The following is a 17594-nucleotide window of genomic DNA, read 5'->3' on the forward strand; positions in this document are numbered from 1 at the left end:
AGAGAGGTGGAAAAGACCCCAACAGCATATTTTTGCCTCCATATGGACCTGTCTAAAAGACTAAAAGCCAACCTCAGATTCATTCTTGTTTGGAGTTTTGCCTAACTTGATTTGCGTTTTTTTCCAATGATGTGTCTCTTGAATGCCTGCTGCCTTTGATTTAGCACCTGGTTGCTACTTTTTATAAAGCCCCAACCTCACCTGAGAGTGTGGGAGTACACACCCATAAACATCCAGAGCACAGAAAATAAGAAAACACAGGCAGAGGGCATAGTCCCCTCATGAAAATACACCTCCACACACTTCTATAGGGTCATACGTGATGATTGTGTGGGATTACTTTTGTCCCACTATGCCGCTACACAACAAAAGTTATAGCCCAAACAACAGTCTGAGGAAAAAATGACATTTTATTGAATCTGCAGAATCATAAGTACAATTTGAAGTGCTGTAACAGGGCAACAGGAGATGATATCAGGTCCTTTATTCTGAGTATGTATTCAGAATGAGATTTGAATACAGGTGTATGTCAATGTGCATATGGTATATTTATTTTTTTATTCAAAAAAATAACAAAATTATACAAAAAACAAAAACAATTTAAGATGGAATGCACAAAACCAGTCTGAATGCTAAACCTGATTGTGGATTACACGATTTCACTCTGCGAAGTCTACAGTATATAACCAGTATCATAGAAGCAGGGAATGATTCATCAGAAGCGCAGGAGCCTACAATGAAGGCTGAAGGAAAGAGGGATGTCAGCAGACAGGCAGACAGGATACTAAGACAGAAACTGAATGGAAACGGGGGTTATGATATGAAGTTACAGTTCAGTCGAGTGATGCCAGAGCAGAAGAGCGGTATTTGGCGCAAAGAGGTTAACTCCAGACTAATATCCAGGTCAGACAAACAACTTGCCCTGCCTCACAGCCTGGGAGATAGAGAGCTGTCGACCCCCTCCCCCTCCAGCCTCGCACACTTACATCACCACACACTCAAATTTGCCTTAACGAATCCATCCTGAGCCACACTTACACAACACTGGCCCGTCCTTGGCCACTTTCTTCATTTCATCCAGGACACCAACTGTCACAATCAACGCTCTTAAGGCTAGAGGAAGTTTGGATTGGACCTAATCCGCAGAGTAACAGAGGCTACCAGTGTGAGTAGCTTTGTTATTAAATTAGAGTAAACATCATCATAAGCCAGGAACATCATCATCATTTCACTCAAAGCCAAACCCACCAACTCTCCAGTTTACCCAAGAGAAACACAACCATGAGCTCTAAAACAGCTTTCCCATCTAGCATCTGTTTTGCAAATAAACTTGTCCCGTTGTCAAGTAGAGGTTAATGCAAAATACAGGCATACATACAAGTGTGTTCATTTAGTTTGGCAACCTATCAACCAGTTTGAGGTGTCTTTTTTTTCCAATTAAGTGATAATTTTCATCAGCACTGTCACAATTCATCACATTAAAAAGTTGCAAAATTGTATTAATGTTCAACACCAACTTGCACCAAACTGGATTTCCCCATGAGTCACATTACTTCCCCTCAGCCACATTCACAAGAAAAAAATATGAATCACTTTAATCTGCAGGCAAGCCACTTCCCAGAGCACCATGACCTGTAAAAACATTTTCCCTAACTCACCTTTATGATACATATACAATTGTACAATGTCATCTAGCTACATAGTGAGAGCCTTGTTTCTTTTAATAAAGCTGAACATTTTTCGGCCCCGACCCCACCTTCAAAACGCACCGCCCTGATCGCTCGTCTGTGACAAGTCGCAGTGCATCACGGGAGAATGAAACAGCGAGAAAAGGGGGGAGAGGTGTGTATGGTCAGGGGCCGATGAGATTATTTACACCACTGAGAATTGGTCGAATATCATTTTTTTAAAAATCATATAAGGTCCTCACAGAAACACAGTATCTAAAGTGAATGATACAGCATTTCTGTGTTGCAGCCAGCAACTTAAATGCTTGATTTTGTTGTTTATGAACCAACTTTCTTTACATCATAGTGACCACCACCGACCATATGCTTGAAAATGTTGGTTGGTCAAATACAATTTTGGGATTCACCTGCCAGATGGACAAAAAAAACAAAAACCTTCCTGTGTTGCATCAGTGCTCGGCCCTGTCATGCAGGTGACAGGCCAGGCTTTATAAATGTTCCCAGGACCAGAGCATGAAATAATTACTCATTTCATGCGTACTTTAAATGCCGTTCTGTATCTTTACTCTTTCTTAGAAACTCCAGAATATTAAACAGCACGAGCGAGAGCCACTGATCAGAAAACAGGCTTGAACGTGCCAGCATTCAAGCTGCCAGCACTGTTCTGACCTGCAACTGCAGGCTGGTTAATCCCACAACTGATCTAATACTGCGACTGCACATGTCTAGATAAACACTTCTGCCTTGGTTCATAAATCGAGTTGCTGGTTTATTTTTTATTTAATACACTGACTTTTTTTTCTTTTTTCTCCAAAATAAGCATCTTACAATAACAAGAAAGGCAAAGAAAGGACAGCATGAGAACGACATTTATCACAGCCAAGGATTGAACAGTTCCTCTAACATTAAATGGAAAATAAAGACTGGAATGGTCACTCACAATAACAGTGGAATGAATTTAAAATTTAAAACAAAAAAAGAAAAAAGATTCACAATATAGAGTTGTGCTTGGCCTTCTCTTTTATGAAATGTGTATTCTTTGTTGGTGATTTTGTAGCAAAAAGGGGGGCAAGGACTTGATCTGTTCCCATCTCCTTTCTCCAAAACAGTTGAACCTTGATCACCATAACTCTGTGATTCTCTCAGGACTGAAGGCATTCAGGCTGCAAGAAACAGGATCGAGGGTGTACGCACTGCACACCCACACCCACTGAGGTGACGCGTTCAGCGTGGCTGCAAGAGATGGACTGATAATGTCCCCTAACTTATCCCTGATCCCTCCTGTATCCGACACGCCTGAGGAAGGCAACGACAGGAGGTGCTCTTCAGTTAGGCTACAATTCCAGTTTCACAATACCCACGATGCAGTGCTGAACACGAGGGCGCCTTCTCGAGCGCACCATGGCGAGATGTGTGTCAATCTATACATATATTAAAAACCTCTCTGTTAAGACTGATAACTGGCTGATTGGTGCAGCAGGGTTAGAGGTTAAAGGAATGTACACAAGTCAAAAATATTCAAGCTTAGTTCTGATAGACTGAGATTCTACACTGTGTTTCCAGTCTGGCCAAGTTCACGCTGCAAAATTAAAGAAAGGGAAAAAAAAAACACAAACAGGCCTATGAAAATGCCACACCCGCCCACACTTGAAACTTATTTTCTCCGCAGAACAATGTCTGCAGCTGTGGTGACTGACTCGGGGGGGGGGAAGAAGGGCTTTTTACATTTTTTTTTTCCCTTCCTTATTTTTGCATGATGTTGTGCTAGGACTGTTAAGTGCTATAGCTAGGATGAAGCTATGTGACACGGCATGACCCCTGACATACTGCGATGAACTGTGAGTTTATCTTCTAAGACTTTCATTTTTCCACTTGTGACAGCACTTTGAGAGTGGAGCCAGGTTGGGGAAAAGATAAAGAGGATGACGAACCATCCAAATAGAGACAGACATCAGCACGGACAGGCAGACAAAGAGGCAGGCAGACAGACAGAGAGACAGAGAAAGACAGAGAAAGACAGACAGACAGACAGGTAGAGGGTATCTGTGGTTGAACAGTGAGAGCAGAGCAGGGATGCAGAAGAGGGTGGGGGCGGGGGCGTTCAGGGTCTCACAGGACAGATTAAGGAACAAGAGTAAAATCAAGAGAAAGCGGCGTTAAGATGAGATGGCACTGGGCTTTTCCTTTCCTTTCTTCCCTCCCTTTCTCTACCTCCTCCTTTTTTCTCTCCTCCTTTTTCTTTTCCTCTCGCTCAGATGGCCTCCACGTAGTTGGCAGGCAGCATGCCCTGCTGGCCAGTACGCTGCACGCGGCCGTACATCCAGCCCTCGTCGATCTGCTGCACGTCTATGATGACATCTCCGTCCACGAAGGACACCTCGTCCTCATCGGCAGCAGAGTAGTCGTACACTGCCCTGTACCGCTTCTGTGGACAACAACAAGAAGCTCAGTTAGTTCTTGACGACAGCCGCCACCACGTATGGTCTGCTAGAAAGGAGCTGCAGCGGGAAATCATCTATTAGTGTGTACTTTTTGATTTCAAAAATGCACAACACGTGTCTGCTAAAGAACTAACTACAGTGATAAAATGTGGCTCACTTACTGTCTAAAGGCCTTTGAACACTAAGTCCGTATTTTTGTCCGAAATTGTATTAATCACGCTTACACACAGACTACGAAACGTGTCGATGTAGGTTTTCATGAAAGGGTTAAATTTTCATTGCTATTTTTGCATTTGTTAAAAAGCTTTAGAGAACAGTTTGACCAAGAAGCACTGAAGAAAATGTGGTGTAACCTGTGGGACATATCCTCAATCAGACAGAGGAATGGCGTGCACATAACTCAGATAGCTCACTTCCAACAGGTCAGACAGTGATATTTAGGAGGGTGATGATGACGAGGAGGAGGATGAAATAAAGGGTGAGGACCACACAGACAGAGAGAGAGTGACCATGAGTGGCAACAGCCAGGGAGGTACCTCCGGGGGAGAGAAGCAAGGAGCAAATGTGTCTTTACATTTTGTCTTCTATTGCAAATTTTCGCAACAACAAGAACAATAAAACAAATTGGACTCAGTGTGCAAAGGTTTGAGGGAAGTGGGGGAAAATGGAGGACCTACCCCAGCACTGGGAGGCGGGGCAGCGGCCACTGGTTGCACGGGTTGCACTGGTTCAGGAGTCGGCTCATAGTGGAAGTTCTGAGAGGCTGCTCCAGGCTGCTGGTAAGCCGCTGGTTGAAAAAAAAAAAAAGAAAGAAAGAAAAGTGAAAGGGAGATGAATGAGCTGGGCTGAGCTGTTGCTACTCTGTGTCCGACTTATTGAGAACTGAACTGTGATTGTTTTGGGGAGACTTTATTTTGATTTCGATCCATATAAAGCACATGCATGTGTTTATTCTCGTCCTGATATCTGCACTGACTTTGAGAGAGTGAGGAATTCAAGAAACATCGCAAGCCAAGACACGCATCCAGTAGGTCTTGATTTCCTTGTTGCACAATCTACTAAACAATGCCTCTCTGTGTCTTGGTGCAAACAGCAGGAACATTTAAATACTTAGCTGTAACTTTTCCACCGACCTCCTAATGCGTCCAGTAACTTTCTGACATAATATTGTTCATATTTATGACTTAAAAGTTGCTCATTTTTGAAGCTTCAGCAAGCAATCTTAGTGAAGCCTTAGTGAAGTTGATGAATTTAACCATATCAAGTCACATTATAAATTATTGGAACAGCTTGTCTGACATGATTTTTAAACACAGCAATGTCTACAGCAATGCAACTATTAATAGCTGAAGTGTTGAGTGCAGAGGAGGACGATGGACAAGTTACAACAAAGATCCCTGAGTGGTGTGCTGAGGCAATACCCAGCCTGTTGAACTCATACAGCCTGTAGCAGGGATAAAGCCAGGCACAGACAAGGCAAGAGGCTTCAAGAAAAGTGTAGATTGCTGGTGTACTTTTTACAGAGAACCATACATTGCTTATATATTGGATTGAAGTTCACCCAGATCACACAAAAGCTAAATCTAGCTATACAGAAAATTTTGGTTTTATTGTGAGGACAGTTTTCTGTAAACTATCCTCTTCTCCTACCTGCTGTTGTTCTACTGCTTAAATGACTATCACTACTATTGCTGAGTCTAGAACTGTGGACTGAGTGATCAGTAAAACACTGCCAAGCTTGGGTGTATGTTAGGAAGAATACCTGGGCTGGGGATGCTCGGCTGCTGATGTGGGACCTCTCTTCCCATCTTCCTCTTCTCAAAGTCCTCATGGTATGATATCTGCAAGAGACAAACTCTTTAAAGTCACAGCTAAAGATGGAGAATGCATGCATCTTCACACAAGAGCTTCAAATCTACAGGTGTGGTCGTCTTTTTAGGAAGCTGTCACACGGTGTAGTTCAGCTTTCTATCCACCAGAGGTCTCCCACTCGCTCTCCAGCACCCCTGTGTTTGTGGCGATAGGTGGGGCGTCCTACATGCAAGCGAAGCCTCGGGAAGGCAGCTTGACGCTGAGAGGAAATGACATCTCGGCGGCCGGAAGTAGTGCGAGCTCAGAGTTGCATAGCAACCCTTGCTGACACATGAGGAAGAGCAGGTGATGTGAAAAAAAGGGAACCAACTCGAAGCTTGAACGCTTGGGGTGAGAATGAGCCAGCTAGAGTCAAGTGGAAACGCTGAGAGGTGGAGGAAGGGGGGTCATATGACTAAGCACAGATAAAATTATGGATATTACTACTCTCCCAGTGTAATTGAACATTTTCCTTTTCAATCTAAATTCTAAAGTAAGTAAAAGGAGCACCCGCACTAGAATTTCAGGTACTAAGAGTTCATGATCGACCTCCAGCCGCTCTGGCCAGCGTGACAAAGGCAGCATTCAGTGTTACAACATGAAACAGGGCCACACTGATGAAACTGAAACTGAGTGACTGCTCTATGACTGCACTAAATAACCCGTCCCCCTTATTACCAGGCTGATAACAGACTGACTCACAGTGCCTCGGTCAAGATTTACAACCCTGATTCTATCCTCGCTTACAGCCGCGCTCAAAGAGCCCACTGTGCTGGCGGCGTTAGCGAGGAGTGTGTTCACAGACTGAATGGGATGACGGGAGTGTTTGTGCAAGGACAGTGAGGCGAGTGACTGAGAGAACATAGCGACTGTTCTCAAGTGCAATATGCTAAGTGAGAGTGTGTGAGGGAGATTATTTTGGTTTGTTTTGAAGGGGCAGGTCGAACAGATGGTGTGTGTGTGTCTGTGTATTTACAGGAATTGTCCAGGATGCTGCTGAACTAAACCTCCTATACTTTGTACTTCTCAATCAACCTTTGCTACTTGACATGAAGACGCTGACAGGAAATGGAAGAAGACTCATGACAAAGGGTAACAGATAACAAGAATGATGGACGAGTCAGGACAAGTAAAAGTGAAGACCTTCACATTACTGACATTCTGGGAAAAAGAGAAAAAGATGTAGAATTCATCTGGAGTTGCTCCCTTACGTTTGGCTGTGAATGATGCACTAATTGCAAGCAGATGTTTTGTTTATCAGTTCTGACGAAAACGCTTCAGGATGCGCTCAAATCCCTCTCGCCATAATGCACTTCTTCTCATCTTGATGTGGCCTGTGTGTGTGCACCCATAAATATAGCCTAGGTAATAAATGTGTGTATCTTTCTCTATCTTGCAAATTTGCTCGATCTTAGACATGCGAGATCTTTTGCCACATGAAAGCAGTGATTACCCATCACCCACCACACTAATTATGTCATTAGCAAGGCCAGTGCAGAGCGGGTTGTGTGTAATGACGTATGTTTTGTGTCTGAGTGTGTTTCACATGAATAAAAAAGGCTTTTCCAGCTGACTTAAGTAGTCCAGGGAAACAAGGTAATCACTGCATCGCTTTCTATAAGGCTGTGCCGTATTTACTGAGAAATGGCAAATCAATAAAGGGAGCTGAGGGAGAGAGGAGGGCAGAGTGGAGGAGAATCGTCCATGTGGAGAGTGATTTGAGGAGTATTCAATTGCTATAAATGAGGAGCGGTGTGAGCAGAGGAAGCCTGACATTTACTGATGTCAGTGAGTGACTAAGTAGGAGGATGAAAGATGAACAAACAACATGCAAAATATTATAAGACTTGAGATGTTAATTTGGTGAAGATCTCAGGCCCGACACACCAAACCAACATCAAAGAACGAGTGTCGAAGAAGGCTGACTGTTGTGTCGCCTCTTGTCGCCTGTGTCTTGGCTAAAAAGTTGCATTTGAATACAAAGCAAAGACCGCAGCCAACGACCAACTGGCACATACATTCTGCATCTGCGTGGGAGGGAATAACTTTGCAAAGAGTGCTCCAGAGATGACAGTTTTCTTTAGCCACTCGGTAGTAACCATCCTTTTTAAGACCCCTGAAGGCTTCAAAATTCACAAGTGGGGTATTTACTGACGTATTTTTTTATGTCATAGAACAAAACAGAAAAATCATTTAAGCTTGTGTAACCGCAGAACTTATTTCAGGCATCCCACTTAAGACCCATTCACAAAACCCTCCGACTTCGAGACAAGGGACCCGGGAGTGGCAAACTGCTAACTCATATCTGGATTTTAGGACTCACTCCTGAGGCACATAATACCACCAGTTAGTCTGGGGCACGTTGAATCTCAAAACAGTGTGCGCCATTTTGCTACAGTTTCCGGATTGAACGACATGTGTGCAAAGGGCTCTGAGGTATGTTTTGTCTTGTTTGGTGGGTGTACCAGAGGTGTTACACAATCACAAGTATATCTAGTATATCTTTACTTATTGTAAGTTATAATTTACACTTAGTTTGACAATGTAAACGTGTTTCCCTTGCTAATAAAGCCCCTTTGAATTGAATTGAATTAAACCTACCATATTAAAAGGTAGTGCGACTGCTTAACAAAACACGGTGGTGAAACACACCACTGTTTCTGTTTAAATAAACGTTTTGTCGGGGCTGAACGCCACCCTGTATTCGTCAATCAAAAAGGAAATCTGGAAGGTCGACAAGACAGATTTAAGACATGAGTTAGTCAGTTACCCCAATACCAACACAACCTGATGCTGAAAGAACAAATATTTAACAATTATAGCTGCTGCGCAGCGATGGGTCGGGTCCGGGCATTTTTAGGCAATTCTGAGCAACAAGCAAAAGAATTGGAAGACATTTAGGAATTTAGCAACAGAAGCTTTTGCATCAGCTGAGGCTTGAACTCACAACCTCTGAGACTAAGGATCAATTTCTATCTCACTGAGCTAATTAGTCAGTCACAATTCATGTGTAGCTTCACAAATTGACTAAGCCAGACGTGCAGGTTTAGCAGCCATCCATGCATGGAAGAGCAGATTTCAAACCACTGTAAAAAATTCAGTTATGGAAACAAAAATCTTCAAATACACATATTGCATCTAGACAGCATGGAGATGTTGGTAATTTATTTTAACAATGATTGATTTGCACCATAAGTGAAAAACTGATGTTTAACTAGTTGAGCTATGTGCAAAGTGAGAAGCCTCAGATGGTTTCACACTGAAGTATTGACACTGGACCTTTGTGCAAAGTTTGGTTTATTTTCATGAAGGCAGATTTTCTAGCAGAAAAAAGACTTGAAGATGCTGCACAGTGATCAGTCACGCTCAGGCAATTTTAAGCAATAAGCTGGAGCACAAGAACATGATTACATTACAATGTGGATTCTGCACCAGTTGAGGCTCAAACCTGCAACCTCTGGAACCTAAGACGGTCATCTACCGCTCTGAGCTAATTGGCAAGCAGCAACTCAACAGTGGCTTCACAAACTGAGTAAGCCATTCACTGTTGTGTAGGAAGCAGCATGGAAAGGCAGATTTGAAACCACTGTAAAAAATTCAGTTATTAAGACAAAAATCTGAAAATACACATATTGCATCTAGACAGCATGGAGATGTTGGTAATTTGTTTGTAACAATGATTGATTTGCTCCATAAGTGAAAAACTAATGTTTAAAATTGCCATTTTTACATTGACTCCAACTGTTCACATTAGAGCAAAATTCAAAATGCTGTCAAAAATTCAGTTTTTGAGATAAAATTCTGAAATTTGCCACACATCATCTACCATGACTCTAGAATTTTGTCATTTTTTTCATGAACATTGAAGACTTATTTAGCAAGAATTTGCATGTATATGTTTACAGTACTGTTTACAGTCGAACATTTTGATGCACTGTAGGCTCAATTTTTGATCAATCAAAAATCTGAGAAACATAGTTTTTGTAGGACAGTCTGAAAATGCTCTGTAGCAAGTTTGGTGTCAATTGAGCAAAAATTGTGGGAGGAGATAGGTTTAAGAAGTTTTACAGTTTTTGAAAAAAACTGATGAACTTAATAATTTTTAATAGGTTTAAATGTACAAAAGTTTCTTCAGTATTGGGGCTACAGTTTGATTATAGTTGTGAAGTTGTAGCACGTATGGTTGATTTGTTATGAATTTTCAAAGTTTTGAACTTTAGACGCTTGCTGTAGCGCCACCATCAGGACTATTGGCTTGAGTTTACAGCTGAGGATATCTGGCATGAGACTGGACCTTTGTGCAAAGTTTGGTGAGTTTTCACCCATGGGAAGTATGATTTCCTCGGAAGAAGAAAGGAGAAAGAAGAAAGAAGAAGAATACAATAGTTACAATAATAACCCTAATAACACAAACAATGACAAACTTTCTGCTGGAGAGCTCAGTGGCTAAAAAATAATCTTACTTCATGTGACAACTTTGTTGACCCTCTTGACTTTAGCCATTTGTTTGCTTTCCTCACCTCAGTTTCTCTTCCTGTAAACTGAGTTCAACCGCCAATCAGAGTGATTTTACTCACCCACAGGCTCCACTATGGAGCTACATTTGTTTCTTTATTTTTCAATCATACAGAGTAGGTTTTGCAATCAAAAAAAGATTTGAGAGCAAAAGTATCAATTATTGCAATCAAAAAATGTTTTATTGCAAGTAAAAAATGATTGATTAAAAAATCCCAAAGTTTTGTTTGCAAATCCTAAAGTTTTGTTTGCAAATCTTAAAGTTTTGTTTGCGAGTCATTTTTTTTTCGTTTGCAAGTCAAAAAGTTTTGCGAGTAAAAAGTTGAACCTGGTGGGCGGAGCCTAAACTGAAAGCTGTAAGACACATCTCTATTGGCCAGCCTCAATTGGAATGACAGCTTGCAAAGCATTTTTTTTTTTCTTCTTCTCTCGGTTGGCGGATTGCAAACAATTTAAAGGTGCATACCGCCACCTACTGTACAAGAGTGTGCAACATCATGTCATTTAGCCTGTTTCTTAAATTCTACTCATCAGCCGAGTACGCTTGCAAAGCAACATGGGAGTTCTGAAGTTCACGGGGAATTCAGTGCGAGAGCTGTGGCGAAAATCAATTCTGAAACTGAAGTTTTTCTGGCTCCCAAAAAAAAATCGTCCACACGAGTGGTGTGATAAAAAAATATGATATCCACACGAAACCGCAAAATCCACTACCAAGTGATGTAATACACATGCCAAAGCAGTAGGTGGCGATGTAACTTGGCCATTTTAACCAATCAGAAGTCAGAATCAATACCGGAATAGGGACATGTGGAAAATAAAAACAACCTGATCCACAAAAATAGTGCAACCTAATTCAACAGCAGAGGCGCCTGAACAACCAACTACACTACCACGAAAGCAGCGACGAGCCTGCCAACGGAGGTCCGACCCGGATCCAGAACCTCCATTGGCAGGCCCGTCGCTGCTTTCGTGGTAGTGTAGTTGGGGTAGCTAGCAACAGGAGCCGCCTCCTTCGTTGGTCGTTAGGTCGAGCAGCTGGATATGCCGTCCAAAGACAGCAGATAGCTCACAAATAAAGTTTGTGTGACATATAGACGAATTCAGCGAGCGATTTGTGTATGCTGCCATCTTGCGGAGGCGCCATTGCTGCGGTGACATGTGTCAGTCATCAATTTATTATGCTGTACCTTCAGATTTTATCAGTAGTGTACCCTTAATAGATAACTTGTTTATATAGTTTGTATTGTGCTTCGTGATATAGTTTGAGGGAACTGTAACGTAAGGTAACTGCATACGAGTGGATGCACCCGTCACTAATGCTAGCGTAGTTCCTCAGGGATTTAAGCTGTTATTACTTTAATTTTGACAATCTAACCTGTGACAACACATTAGCTAAGGCTATAAGGACTGTAACTGTTGGTAGCTGTTGTTGATTTTGTTTAAATATCTTGAATTATAATTTTATGGGTTATTGTTGTTATTGTTGTATGATTGAGCTAAGCTAACTGACGATAACGTCAGCTGTCACTTGCTGCCATAGCAACAGTAAACATTCACATACGGGCATAAGTGCAGAGTGCAGAATCAAGCTTCGTTGTAAATAAAGTTAAGATACATTGTATTTAACACAGGATGTGGGATTTTAGTAGTTAGTAAACTTTTAGAAAAGACCTATTTACCGTCGCTCTGACGTAAAACAATGGAGACAGGTAATAAAATACTGCATTTATCCTATCTACACGCAATCGCTGGCACCGGAGTCTTCCAAAAACTTCACCCTGGACTCTGGTTTCAAAGAAACGCGGTTTCGGGGGCCCAAAAGTGCGGTTGCGTGTGGCCAAACAGCCAAATCACATAGAATAATACACGGTTTCAGAAATACACGGGTCCGTGTGGACTAGGCCTAATAATAGCAAGAATGTTTTATTTGAACTGGTGCATGTAGATTGCTTTTGTTTAGCCATGGCAGAACTATTCAGTACAGTTGATGCCCCGGGGTGTAGCAGTAATGTCGACTGTCGAGCGTTTACAGTGGGAGAGAGGGAATCGTGGGTGTAGCCCGCTCTGTATGTGGCCACGTCAAACCCACCAATAAAAAACTCTTCTCTCATCCATCAGCGTAGGCCCCGCCCATTAAGTACAGTTGAACTTGCAAGCAAAACTTTAACTTACAAGCAAAGAGTACTGATTTATAAGCAAAATGATAACACGTTTTTACTTACAAATTTGATTTTTGATTGCAGTTCAAGAAATATGCTCTCAATAAACAGTTTTATATGATTGCAACAAAAAGACACAAAAATACCTCCATACTCCACCTGCTACGACATCAATTTAACACACTGAATCGTCCGGGGGGGGAAAAAAAAAAAAAAAAAAAAAGCTGGCAAGGGCCGACTTCTGCCAGTAGTGCATGACACACCGAAAAACTAGGGCAACAGACGCTCATAGAAGGCCTGACATTGACCAGTGGCTGACCGTCAGCTTGGTGTGTCAGGGCCCTAAGGCCTGCGTTTGAGAAGGTGCCGCCAATCTCAGGAAGTGAAATATAGAAAAGGATTAAAAGCTCTGGTGGCGAAATTTATTAAGTCTTTCAAACAAAGCCAACATAAGTATTATGCAAAGTCTTTAACTAAGCATCAGATAAGCATGGCCTACCTGAAGCTGTGATATCAGCAAATGTCAAGGAAAGAAACTGCCCTTTCTGTTGTGCTTCATATAGACCAATTATCCTCCACAGAGCAAACTGTCCGTTCAATATTGGCAGAGAGATTATATTGATATAGGGAAACTAATCAACTCACACCAGACTGGCTTCACACCAGGGTTTCAAGGGGGAGCACAACACCAGAATAGCTCTAAATGTTTAGTCAACATACTGAAAATCAAGAGCTCTTCTGTTATGATTTAAAGTCATGGGTAACAGAAAAATAAATATGTGTTACGTGTTTGTAACACCACAGAAAAAAGTGTCATTAACCATCCAGCCAAATTTGAATGAGTGAAAAAAATGCCAAGTTTCTAAAATTTGATTTTAAACTTGTAAAAAAAAAAAAAAAAAAAAAAGCTGTATTCTCCACTCTGAGACACAAGGGGCATGTAAGGTGCTGTGCAGCAACCAACTATTGATAGCAGTTAATTGAAAGGTATGTACATGATGGCTATTTAGCTTGTGTTTTTATGACACAGTTGTTGAAGTATTTATTAGACTGAAAGAGCATAGAGAAATTGATGAATGTACCAAACACTCCACTCAAAGGGGATGAACGAGACGACACTGATGTGCTCTAACATTGTCTTTTAACATAGCAGGGGCGGGGTTATATGAAGGAAGACTCCAGTGTGTCAGCGAGCCATGACTTTAGGCCGGCCCAATAAAGATCCTGGACACAAAAACGGTGAAAACAAGCATTTCCCGACAGGTATAATGTGTTTAGAAAGAAATTTCTGACTTAAAAGCAATGAATGAACAGGTTGGTCTGAAACATGATAGTCTTTGGTAACTGTCTTGCTTACACTTACATTGCTGATTTGGTTCTGCGTTTTCTTAAATCTCTCCAGCTCCGGCGTCTCTGCGACCACAGTGAAACCTTTCCCTCTATTCTTCTCAAATTCCTCCTTGTATGAAACCTGCGGAACAAACATGAAGCATGTTAGAAACAAAACTAGGAGATAGAAACATGCCAGGCAAACAATATGTGCCCACATTTTGACTGAAATGAGAACGCACGGCCAGTTTCAATGTGGTTGTGTGAGTCAACAAGGAAATCCGACAAATACTGCGCATATGATTATTTATACATGCTGTGACCTAGATTCTTTCAAAATATACAGATTAATAAAGAAAAAAAAATCACAAAAGACAACTGATGTGTCTTGGTATTTTTCTGCTTCTTTTATTTATTGTCGTGTAGTGCTCTTCATCTATAGTATCTGTCGTAAAAAGTCCACTTTATAAGTCCGTGTACTTGGCTTGTCAGAGGGATCGGTCTTGCACTTTAATTTGGTGTGATAAAGGCTTTTATTTGGCCTTAAAAATACTTTTACAGCAGGGAGGGAAAATGGTTTTATTGTTGACTTTATTACAGCTTGACACTGTTAGATGAAAACGCTGAAATGTCACCTCGAGTGAAAAGCTCTCCTTTTTAAAGTATTTTCTGAACCGAGGATTGACATTTTTTAATTAAATTAAGCACGTGCTACTATAAACATTTTATCACCTTTTCATATAGTCGTATTAGTTGAATTTTTCACTATAAACTGAAGTTTGAAGACAATATAACAAACTAAGTAGTGGCCTTTTAATTCCCAATACCTACTTAGCAGATAATAACCAAAACTGTCTTACGCATAAACTATGACTGAAGTAAGCATTAGCAGTGTGTGTGTGTATGTGTGTTCGTGCATTATGAGTGCAAGCAAAGTAAGGCTGGCCCAACTTTTGTGGTGATGTTCACTTCCTGTTTGCTGGGGAGTGAAGGCCTTACATACAGGACGTGGTAACAACCATATATGGTCATAATGAGAGGTAGTGTATGACAAACAGTGTCTGCATGTGCGAGTCTGTGTTTTTCCAACCTACCCTACCCACCCTATCCTGACCTTGAGGGCAGAGGAGGAAATGTCCAGCCCATGCAGCGTCAGACAAGAATCAAAAATTACAATGCATGGATTTCTCCCTCGCTGCTGCCCTGTGGCTGCTCTCAAGTATTCAAAGCCACAACCACATACGCCGGTTTACAAACCTGAAACAGGAAAGTCAGGTACTTCTTTTATTTTGAAAGAAACAGCTACACGTGGCTGGCTCCTCTCCATCTGATCTCCTCGGCTCTTGTTATGACATTTGAAACAATGACAAATCACTTGATTCCACCTCCCCACACCAACCAAACCGTTGGTCCTGCCTCCATGGTGACTGCACCAACTTCCTCCGCTGTGTAGCGTGCAATAATGCACTGCATGCATTACCAACTAACAAAGCCCTGCCGCCTCCCCACATCCACATATTGTCTGACACTGCTGAACAGAATGCTGACCAACCCTCCTCTTATCTCCCAGCGCCTCATGATGACATGATATGGCTGTGAATCACAGATAATGTGTGTGTGTGTGATACGTCCGTCACCCCTAGCGTGACGTCAACTGAGAAATTGGGTGAAAAGTGCGTCTGATCCTTATTCCACGGAAAATTATACACGGATCTCAAGCCTGCGCACAAAGATAAGTCACGAAGAAGATTAATGTGGCCTCGGCCCATCTTTGTCCTTCAATTCTCGCTCTGCTCCCATCAGTCAATGTATGATCCTCCCCCTATTTTTATTTCTCAGTCTATCTCCTTTGTCTTTTTGATCTGTGCAACAGCTTCTTCTCCTCCTCCAATCATGCCTCTGCTTTCTTTCCCCACCCACACTGCCTTCTCACTGTGCTCCTTTTTCATTCATTCATATTTTACTGCCTCAACAGCAGTCGACGGAGTCGTCTCGTAGAGCTGCAGCTCTTCCTCATTATGGTCCTTTTCTCCGCTTCTATTTGCATTCCTCCAGCTTTCCTTCCTCTGGGGATTTACTTTTATCTCTTCCTCTTTCACCCTGCACTCCTCCCTCTTTCTCTTGTGTTGGTGCCTTCCTGTCTCTTCCTTTTTTTTCCTCGCTCATGTGCGCCTCATTGCTCTCCTCCTCCTCCCCAATTCGCTCTCTCCACTTTCTTTATTTCTCCTTCTCTCCGTCTTGTTTCTTTCTGTTTCCCCCCACAAAGTCTTGTAATGAGGTGTGACAAACCTCTACCCTGCTACCATAGCAATAAGGGTTCCCGTAGCAACCCAGCAGCAGTGTTGGTGAGGAGTTAGTTGGACACAGTTCTCCACAAACACCTTCAACTTCCTTACACTGACACAAACACACTCGCAAAATATCATCTGAAAAATACCTAAGTTAACTACAATATAAACATGCTTGCGAGTAGTAGGGATGTGATTTGATGTCAGTATTCATTCAACATATAAAGTAACTGCCGCCCAAAATCAAACATGGGAACGTTACATTTATATATCCACACTATTCCAGACAGCTAGACCATAGAAACTGTTATGGGTGCCACTTCCATCACATTACCGTCTATGGTTAGTCCCAGTGGCTAATCATGGTGGCCAACCGCCAGTGGTGGTTCTTTCCGAAAGTAATTTGACTTTAAATGAGTAAATACAGCTTTGGTTTATTTAAGCATTTTTTTAAATGTCCTTGTGAAGCTGTGATACCTGTTACACTGTCTGCGTTTGAAACATTACTAACAACCTGACTAAGCTAAAAACGGGGCTTCAACAGCAGTGTTGCACACGCAGCATTAACAAAAACAGACTGTTTCTGTAACCAGTGGCACAGTTTCCATTGCCTACCTACAGAGAGGAATAGGTTGCCATCTGTACTATATAAATACGGGATCATCCTGTATTGTAAAACTCTAATGCCCTGTGCCTTACTGAATCAACACGTGACACGACTTGTGCAGTATTTTCCTGCACGTCCTACTCTAATGCATTCACTGCGTTTTCACATGCTTGGAATGACATACAATATAATAAAACTGAAAGAGCAGAGAAGGTTTAAATCAGAATTTGCGCAAGGGAATGGCAGGTCTCTCACTCTTCGTCATTAAAAGATTATTTTTGTCTTTTCTTGTCTGACTGCACTGTCAACCTACTTTGGAAAACTGCCCATTATAAAATAAACTCAGCAGCACACCTTAAATTGTGTTCCGTCATCTAGTCTGACTATGTGTTACTGATTTGCCATACTTCTTTCAGATCACTGACATTAATGAGGTTTGCTGCCGAATTCAGCATAATGTTTCACTCAGTAGAACTTCGATTTAAATCAATCAGCCCTTATAAAAATGTGTAAACTGTGTCGTCAAGGCAGATGAGTGGCGCATTAGCTGGGAAACATCATGTTGCTTTACTTTACATGGATTAAATTAATAATGAACTATGTAAAATGTTTGCCAAGTGTGTTAACATCTGTTTATGAGTCCCAATAAATCATAACTCCTCTTTTAGAAGGAGTAGATGTGTACTGTAAGCTAACTCAGGCAACATTAAATCTAC

At 41.7% G+C, this 17594-nt stretch overlaps 1 protein-coding gene across 1 annotated transcript in view; it reads right to left on the minus strand.

Moving 5' to 3' along the window:
* Positions 1–3728: 3728 nt before the first annotated feature.
* Positions 3729–17594, minus strand: part of lasp1 (LIM and SH3 protein 1) — a 33472-nt gene continuing 19606 nt past the window's right edge. The window contains exons 4-7 of the mRNA XM_033644841.2: positions 14018–14125; positions 5892–5970; positions 4807–4916; positions 3729–4113 (exon numbers count right to left, since the gene is read on the minus strand). Coding sequence (XP_033500732.1) covers positions 3940–4113; positions 4807–4916; positions 5892–5970; positions 14018–14125 — 471 coding nt within the window. The 3' untranslated portion in view covers positions 3729–3939. The remainder of the gene's footprint in view (positions 4114–4806; positions 4917–5891; positions 5971–14017; positions 14126–17594) is intronic.

The sequence above is a fragment of the Epinephelus lanceolatus genome, chromosome 18 (assembly GCF_041903045.1).
Source record: "Epinephelus lanceolatus isolate andai-2023 chromosome 18, ASM4190304v1, whole genome shotgun sequence".
Classification (NCBI taxonomy): Eukaryota; Metazoa; Chordata; class Actinopteri; order Perciformes; family Serranidae; genus Epinephelus; species Epinephelus lanceolatus.